Source organism: Hibiscus syriacus, unplaced genomic scaffold (assembly GCF_006381635.1).
Source record: "Hibiscus syriacus cultivar Baekdansim isolate YM2019G1 unplaced genomic scaffold, ASM638163v2 tig00110379_pilon, whole genome shotgun sequence".
Lineage (NCBI taxonomy): Eukaryota > Viridiplantae > Streptophyta > Magnoliopsida > Malvales > Malvaceae > Hibiscus > Hibiscus syriacus.
This window is the reverse complement of record NW_024062713.1, coordinates 267,006-276,004: the sequence shown is the minus strand read 5'-3', so window position 1 is coordinate 276,004 and position 8,999 is coordinate 267,006. Positions and strand designations below refer to the sequence as shown.

At 34.0% G+C, this 8,999-nt stretch overlaps 1 protein-coding gene and 1 pseudogene across 1 annotated transcript; one reads left to right on the top strand and one right to left on the bottom strand.

Annotated features, from left to right (window-relative positions):
* Positions 1-2,119: 2,119 nt before the first annotated feature.
* On the top strand, positions 2,120-3,876 carry LOC120121761 (annotated as a pseudogene).
* A 3,676-nt stretch (positions 3,877-7,552) lies between these two features.
* On the bottom strand, positions 7,553-8,761 carry LOC120121752 (peroxidase 31-like). The gene has a single exon (XM_039141043.1). It carries the CDS (start codon positions 8,680-8,682, stop codon positions 7,702-7,704), a length of 981 nt encoding a protein of 326 aa, XP_038996974.1. The 5' UTR covers positions 8,683-8,761; the 3' UTR covers positions 7,553-7,701.
* Between the last annotated feature and the right edge of the window lie 238 nt (positions 8,762-8,999).

The following is an 8,999-nucleotide window of genomic DNA, read 5'->3' as shown; positions in this document are numbered from 1 at the left end:
GACTGCATCTGCACATATTGATGAAACTCTTGGATGATATGATTTAATATTAAATACAATTAGGGACAAAGTTAGAATCAAATGTTTAATGAACTACTTGTGAATTTATTATCATCTCTTAAGATTTTAAGTTTGAGCATGCTATATATACAAGTTGGGTTCTTCTTCTTCCTTGGATCACTATCCCCTGACTTCTCATGTTTCTCCAACATCATATTTTCTTGATCATCGATAGAATCCGAGGAATGTCTGATGTATAGTATAGGGATGGGGCGGAGGGGATCTCTTTCGATGGAAAGAGATGAGCCTTCTAAAGTGTATACCAACCAACCCGATTTCATTGTCATCAACATTGAAAATAAAATCACTAAAAGGAAGGTATAACGAAGGAGAAAAAGCCATGGCAATAAAGTTAGAGCGTAAGAAACAATTCATGCATGTGAAAGGAATAAATATAATGACGGATTCATAAATATTTGTAAGGTGTACACACATGTATTAATAACATAAAAATTTTATATTATGTGTGCACAAATAAAATTTCATAATGGACATAATCAGTAACATAAATAATTAATTGAAGAAAATTTAAATTTTAGAACGAAGACTAAATTTGTTTTAAATCTGTCATTGCATGAACCAACGAAGGTTGGCCTGAGTGGAAGGGGCTCTGGTCGCTTAAGCAAGTGGTCTCAAGTTCGAGCCCTTAAATGCAGAAAACCTTCTTGGGAGAGGTCCCCACCTTTCGTGCCCGACAGTACCTCGGGCACATAATGTATTAATAAAAAATATTATATAAATTTTAAAATCGATTGAATAATTTTTTCCCCTTTTCTTTTACTAAAAAATTCGGAGTTAGCATATGGCTCGTGGCTCTGATTGGAAGAACACTTTGATAAAGAAAGAGACATCATCCAGCCTAGAACAAGTCTAAAGTAGAAACAAAAACTAACGAACAAACAATAATCAAATGCTGCAAAAAAAACCATAGCAATTAAAATTTCATTATTAATTTCGTGGCCTAAAAGAACAGAGAATTGGGTAAAGCATGAACATTAACACATAGTTGATAATGGTCTTAGACCTCTATGTTTTAAGTCACATAACACATAAAAAAAAGCCATATAATATTATCACAAAGACTACCATAAAGCCACAAGAAGAATATAACATCTAAAATATCCCATAAAATTTTAAAATGTTTATAAAAATTCTGAAAGACTTCAATATATATATATATATATATATATAAACTGTAAAATAGAAACTAACAAAAAAATATGTATAAATAGTAAATAATTCAATATATAAAAATTAATTTTAAAAAATAAAAAACATTTTTAATTTTTTTTTGAGAATATCCTAATTTTTTAAATCAAGTTTTCATGTTTTATAATAATGTTATGTGATATTCTTTTATTGTGTTAAGTCACTCTAAACGGTTGTGATAAAGATAATAAAATATTCAGCATAATAAATATAACCCTTAAATTTTATATTATAAATCTAAACCATGTTTAAGCCAGAAAAAGATGTGCAATTATACTTGCGAGTTTTTTTTACAGCAGATAAAGCTGTCAACAGTGTTGTGAGATTCAACAGCACTAATAATGCCTCAACAGATTATGATTATGAATAGATTATTGATTTACTAAAAGCAATTTTAATTATAAAAAAAAAAAATCACCAAAACAAAAGAAATTTAAGTTAACACTTGAAATGCACTGACTAAATTATTTATCCTTCATTACTATATATATTTATATTAAGATTAAAAAAATTAAAATGATTAAATAATAGCCAAATATTATAAAAAATGATAAAAAGTTTTCGAAGCAAGTGGAAAGCATAGTTGGGAGGAAGTAGCTACTAGGGTTTGGGAAATTGTTTCTAAAATCAGAGATTTGAAGAATAAAAATAAAACAAAGAATCCTAACAGGAAAACTGCAACCCTCAAATCCCCGAATCATGGTTTCATCATCCAATCTCTTCTAGGACTTAGTCTTCACCAACAATTTCCTTAACTTTCTCTTTTATGATTCCGTCTTCCTTATAACAACATTTGCAGTAACTCACTCCATCCTTATTTTGTCTCTTCCGGTTTCATTTGAACATGTTGATTCAAAGCTTCGGTGTTTGATCCCAAGAATCTCAACAATGGAGTTCCAGGAAGCTTTGATGAAGCTGGTGGTTCATAAATCACCAACTCATCATAGAGATTTTTTCCATTCTATTCCGGGTAAAGAGACGGAGAAAGTTGCATCAACGAAGCCAAAATGGAAGATTTTGTTTCGAAGATCATCGTCTGCAAGCGTTTCCAGGACATGCCAACAATCTCATCATCGAGTTCAGCCAAAGTTGATCCCTGAAGAATTTTCTTGCCCCGTTTCAGGGTCTTTGATGCCTGACCCAGTTATAGTTTCCTCGGGTCACACTTTGGAAAGAGTTTGTGTTGAAGCCTGTAAAAACATGGACTTTACACCAACTCTCAACGATGGTTCGGTCCCTGGTTTCTCCACTGCTATCCCTAACCTTGCTCTCAAATCCACCATTGATAATTGGTGTCAAAATCGTTCTTTAAACCCTCCAAAACCCCTTGAGTTTTCCAGAGCTCAGGAACTTGTTCGTACATTATCGTCCAGAAACCCAAAAACCCACATCGGAGAAGAAGAAAAAAGGATATCTGTTACAGAAAGAAATCTGATTCAAGGCGTCAAAGATGTTCCTTCAGTGAAGTTGGATCATGCAGTCACTGAGTTAACTCGTTCCAGCTCCGATGAATCGGTTGCCGCTGCCGCCTTTAGGACTCCGATCAATGTCGTAACACCGCCATTACAACTCACGGATCGTCCGAGTTGCTACTCATCCGCTTCATCCTCCTCGGAAATCGAAACCTTAACGACCCGTAACATCAACGAAGAAGAAGAATCGTTTCTCACGAAACTGAAAAGCTCACAAGCTTTCGACATCCAAGGAGCATTGATTGAATTAAGGAAGATTAGAACACAAGAGAGTTCCAGGGCTGTTCTTTGCACGCCACGTGTACTATCAGATTTTCTTTGATCGTTTCCAGGTACGTGAACATTCAAGTGAACTCAATTGCAGTGTTGGTGAACTTATCGTTGGAAAAGATCAACAAGGTTAAGATCGTACGGTCAGGATTGGTTCCCGTTTTTATCAATGTGTTGAAATCGGGATCCCGTGAGGCGCAGGAGCATGCTTGCGGTGCACTCTTTAGCTTAGCCTTTGATGATCATAACAAGACCGCCATCGGAGCTTTGGGAGCTTTGCAACCATTGATGCACATGCTGAGATCAGGGACTGAGCGGACTCGCTATGACTCGGCCTTGGCGCTTTACCATCTCTCGCTCGTTCAGAGCAATCGAAGTAAATTGGTTAAGAACGGTTCGGTTCCGGTTTTGTTGAGTATAGTTAAATCGGGTCATATGATGGATCGGGTGTTCCTTATATTGTGTAACCTGACTTCGGGTTCGGACGGTAGGGCGGCAATGTTGGATTCGGGTGCGGTGTGAGTGTTGATGAGTTTGTTGAGGAGTTGAGTTGGATGACTCAACTCGGGAAGGTTGTGTGGCGGTTTGTATGGACCGAGTCAGGCGGGTTGAGGTTAAAGGGGCTGGCGAAGGTGGCCGGTGCGGTGGAGGAGTTGGAAAAGGTGGAGAGGACGACGAGTGGGCCGACAAGGTAGAAAGTGAGGAGGATGTTGGAGATGTTGAAACGGGGGAGAGAGGAGGAACAAGAGGAAGTGGACTGGGAAGCGTTGCTTGACTCGGGGTTAGTGCTCGAACTCGGTTGCGACTCGGTGATGGAAAAGACGGGTCATGTATGAACCATGGTTTTCAGAATCAGACCGATTAGTGAACGGGTCATGCTATCGGTTCATTAGTTTAACTGGTCGAATCGATCTGATCGGTCGGAAGAATCGAACGACGTCATAATTATTTAAAAAATTAAATAAAAATATCAAAAATATTTAATAAAAAATAATTTTTTATATTACAAGTTATATTCAAAGCAAGTCATAATATATATAAGTTAAAAACTATAAAATCAAGTAAAACAAAATTATTCAAATTAACTACAACATAATATTTAAGGTAAAACATATTAAATAATAAATATAATTATATAATTAAAAAATAAATTTGGGGTTAAAAATCATAATAAAATGATATTGTTTGGTTTAATTTTTTTTAAAAACAATCCCACATGGTTAAGAAACATAGAAGAGCATCCCAAAAGTCTAAAAAGAAAAAATATGAGAACAAAACAATCTCACATTGCTAAGAAACATAGAAGCGCATCACAACTAACTTCTATAAATAATAGAGATAATTTGGCATTCAAAATCATGGAGCCTTTTGGTGAGCATTAAGTGAACTATTCTTTCACTTCAATCAAGCTCGAATTTTAGGCTTTAATCGAGCTTCTAATTTTTTTTTTTTTGAGTTCAAGCCTTTTTAGTTCAAGTTTTAATATTATATTTCGAGTTTGAGTTGAACTTGATAATTTTTAGCTTGTGAGTTTGAGCTGAGTTGAACTTACTTTTAAAGTTTTCAAGTTCGAGTCGAGCTCAGCAATACTCGAGTTCGACTTGGCTCGTTTAACAAACGACGTTGTTTGGTTTAATTTAAAAAAAAAATCCCGGGTTTTCTCGATTTTTTTCGGTTTTCAGCCAGTCTTGTTCGAACGGTTCAACGGTTCTGGTCGATTCACTAATAACGGTTCAACCGATTTAGATTAAACCAGACTAAATAACGATTATCAGTTGAATCAGTTGAACCGACCGGTCCGATCTGATTTTCAAAACAGAGGTATGAACTCATCCTAAAGCTAACGGATGGAGAATTGATTCTGAAAAAGAAAGCTATGCTTTTCTTCTTAGCTGGATTCTGAATTGTATGTCTTACGTTTCAATTTACTTTCTACTAACACCTATATATTTGGTTTTAAACACTAATTTCAGTTCATCTTTCACTCTTCATATTTATTTTATATTTTTTCTTTATTTTTTTAATAATTTTATTTGTATGACGTATTTTTTTATTTTTGATTTTCTTCCATGATTTAATTCTTCTTTTCGTTTAATTTTCTTAAGGTTTGATTTAACGTCTCATCGATTGATCAAGATATAGTTTTTTTTTGTTATTATGATAATATTTCATACTTTAAACTCTCGGATTAGATTTAGATACACAATTTGATTCCAAGATAATTTTCTCATAATGCTCAACTCTGACTTGCTATTGTCTATGGTCTTTCAATAGTTTGATCTCATGTTGTAGTTTATTTATCGATGTAATTAGATCCGATCGAATCTATATTTTATTCGAGTTTCTTATATGATTTTTTTACATTTTATTTGTATGATTTTTATATAATGATCTCAAATGACTAATTTATTATACAAAATAATTATAGAAAAATTGTAATTAATATTTAATTTATTTTTATAATTATAAATCTTTATTGTAATTTAAATATTTTTTTAATAAAATTAACATTTTCTATTTGCGTATATGTAACTTGACATATTTAATACTAATTAGGTCAATACTTGTTCCTCTATCCTTTTTCTATTTTACGCTTGATTTATTTTTTATTTTTTATTATATGCGTTGATATTTAATATTTAATATTTTTTAGTTTATTTGGTTAATTTAGTCGGCTAATTCAGTAAAAACCGAGTTCAAACACCCCTAAAGTTAATATATATACATATATATATATATACATTAAATATTTAATAATTTCGGTTAATTAACTGATTTCTAACCGAATTAAACGAAACCAAAATTTGAAAAAAAAAACTGTTAACCTACCGATTAATTGAACAAAATTTCAGTTTGATCGGTTAATTCAATTTTAACCGAACAGTGAACACCCCTAGAAAAAAACTCTACTTTCAAATTCTCTTTAGTTTTGTATGATAAAACATCTTCTTCCGGATCCTAATAGTAAGGATGTGAAAAATGAGAAACATATTGTAAATATTGATTTCATATTGATTGGATGGTGGATATTATAGATAAGAGTGATTTAGGGTTTCATAAGTTTTAAGGTTGTAGAGTTTTAAAGTGATATAGATAAAGTCTAAACTAATAGAATTTATCAATATCTTGAGTGATTATAGAAGACTATTGGATAATGGTAATTGTAACAATGACTTAGAATTTCAAAGTGATTAGAGAAAACATTCATTTTTGGAAAAAGAAGATAAAAAAATGATATGAATGATACATAGAATGGTGAATCCAAAACAAATTTGTCAGCCGAGACAATATAACATTATAAATTCTTATCTAAAATAATCAACACACACAAATATATAATAATTTAAAAATATAATAACAATTATATATATGAATTAAATCTAGAAAAAAATATATTAATTGAACGAATCTAATATGTTTAGCATAATTCATACATATTTTTTTATTCAGTGTAAATTAACTATTTGATACATTTTTTTTATTCAGTATAAATTAACTATTTGGTTACCCCACATATTATTTGATTTATATTTTGGTGTCTCAACTATTATATCTTTTCAAAATTATAGTCAACCTTACGATTTGATTATATTTTGATCACATACCATTAAAAAAATTAAGAAATATGTTAATATGACATTTTAAATTATTTTTCAATCATGACGTGACATGATCTTATGATGAGACATCAACATCAGCACTAATTTTTTAAAGACGAATGTTAATATGACATTTTAAATTATTTTTCAATCATGATGTGACATGATCTTATGATGAGACATCAACATCAGCACTAATTTTTTAAAGACGAGTGGCCAAAACATAAAGAAAATGTAACATTAAGTACGATTTAAAATAAATAATAATGGAGTGACCAAAACAAAAACTAAATAATAAATGGGTGACTGAATAAATAATTTACCCTTTTTTGGGCATGTCTAGGCCCTCGCTCCCATGTAAAAAAATCCACATCATCGCATATGATTGTGATGCCATCTGTCTACTTATGATTGAACATTTATGACTTAATACACGAGTAAATCAAAAGTTTAATGACTAAATTAAAAAAGTTGAAGCTCAGAGGTGAGATGTGCAAGTTTGAAAGCTAAGGCATTTCAAATTTCAATCCTCAAACCAACAAACCAACTGTGCCTCCAACATCAGGTTGGTTCGATTCTTATGTTTCAAGTGACCAATACATGGAGTCTTTAAAAAAACATAAAGAAAGAAAACATCCATATAATCTTAACACTTACAATCGAGCCTAAGCAAAACATAAAAGCATCATCACATATGGTAATAGACTCACCGTTATAATGTCAACTTGATGACTAAACCAGGATTTCTTGAAGAAAACAAAGACGAGACAAAAGTAAACAAAATACCTTAAACAATTCAACATCATCAATTTTAACCCCACACACAAAAAAGAAGGCCTCTTTCTACCTGATTTCATTGTTGTTTTATCCCCATGTTTAGACTAAATTAACACAGGAAGATCTACTGCATTGAACAACAACAAAATCAAAAGATTTGAACTCTGAAACCCAGAAAACAGAGTAACTAAATATGTATATAAATTGAAGCCTGGTAATGTGACAATTGATACAAACAAAGACAAGTATAAATGATATTTCTCAAATGAATTCAAAACCGCATCAAATTATATAATTAACAAGCTGAAAAAGACTCAGTTTACAGCATCACACCTGCGCCTAATCTCTCCTCTCCTCCCAGTTTTGATCCCATAAACACTTAGCTTCTGCATAGCTTTAGCAAAATCTTGAAAGAACTTGGTTTGATCCTTTGCATACAATTCCACAAATGGCCTTGTTCTTGGATCATTATACAATCCGTGATCTGATTCCAAAAGCCCCAAACCCTTTGGTAAATTCTGGTAATACAAGTTATCAAATTTGTTGGGGGTCATGATATCATTGAAAACAGATAGAGTTGGGTTCTTTGGATAATCTGCACAAGCTTGTTTCAATGCTTGGGCAAATCTGGGGTTGTAATGGGTGTCATTGCCGATATTTGAGCTGAACTCTTTGCAATGGGAGAACCCAATGGTATGTGCACCACTTAAGGCCACCATTTCTTGAACAGTGAACCCACTCGAAGCAAAGAGATTGATGAGTTGTGACATTCCCATGCTGGGTTTGGGTAACTTCCCTTCTATCAAAGAAGCCGATGACAACCGTGAATCTTTACGGCCAAGGTAAACGTTGTAGTAGGGTCCACCGAGCATCGTCAGGAGGTCACGGGCGGCGACGGAGAGGATGTCGGAGCAGGAGACGGTGTTGGGACAGGCGAGCTCGAGGGCCGTCTTGGCTCGGACGATGAGGTCGAAGGGATCTCCGGGGAGAGACAGGTTGATGTCGGCGTCACGTTCGGCTTTGTTGAATGCGGTGGAGGAAATGAGGATTGAGCCATCGCATCCGTTGGGGAGACAGTCGTGAAATAGGAGACGAAGCGCTCCGGCGGCGGTTGTCGGGCTGGTGATCTGCTTGTTTGTTACGGTTTCCTGCATGATTTTGTTGAAACTCGGACAGGTTTTCGAGTAGTAATCTAAGCTTAACCTCGATTCACAAAGCAATGCGGCGGAGGAAAGGAAGAGGAGAACAAGAACCATAGAAGACGGCGGCGCTGGTGGACGAGATGACGGTGCCATTTTAGCTGAATTAAGCTGGAGTTCGAGAAAGAGTAAAGGAAGAGAGAGACGGGAAAGGCCGCTTTTTAAGTTTTTTTTGAGCTGGGGTCTGACTGTATTTTTCATGTTTTTATATGTATATTTGTTATTTGATTTTACGTGGTTCTTTTTACCGGATAAGTGGTAGAGTGCAGCAGTAATCACGGGATGTAAGATGTGGACGCGTGGCGTGAGGAGTGGGAAGCAAGTGGGTCCAGTTTGTTTTATGCACGTTATATGATGAAGTCTCAACCGTTGATGAGCATGTGATTCTCCGATATTAGCGGTTTGAAATTGAA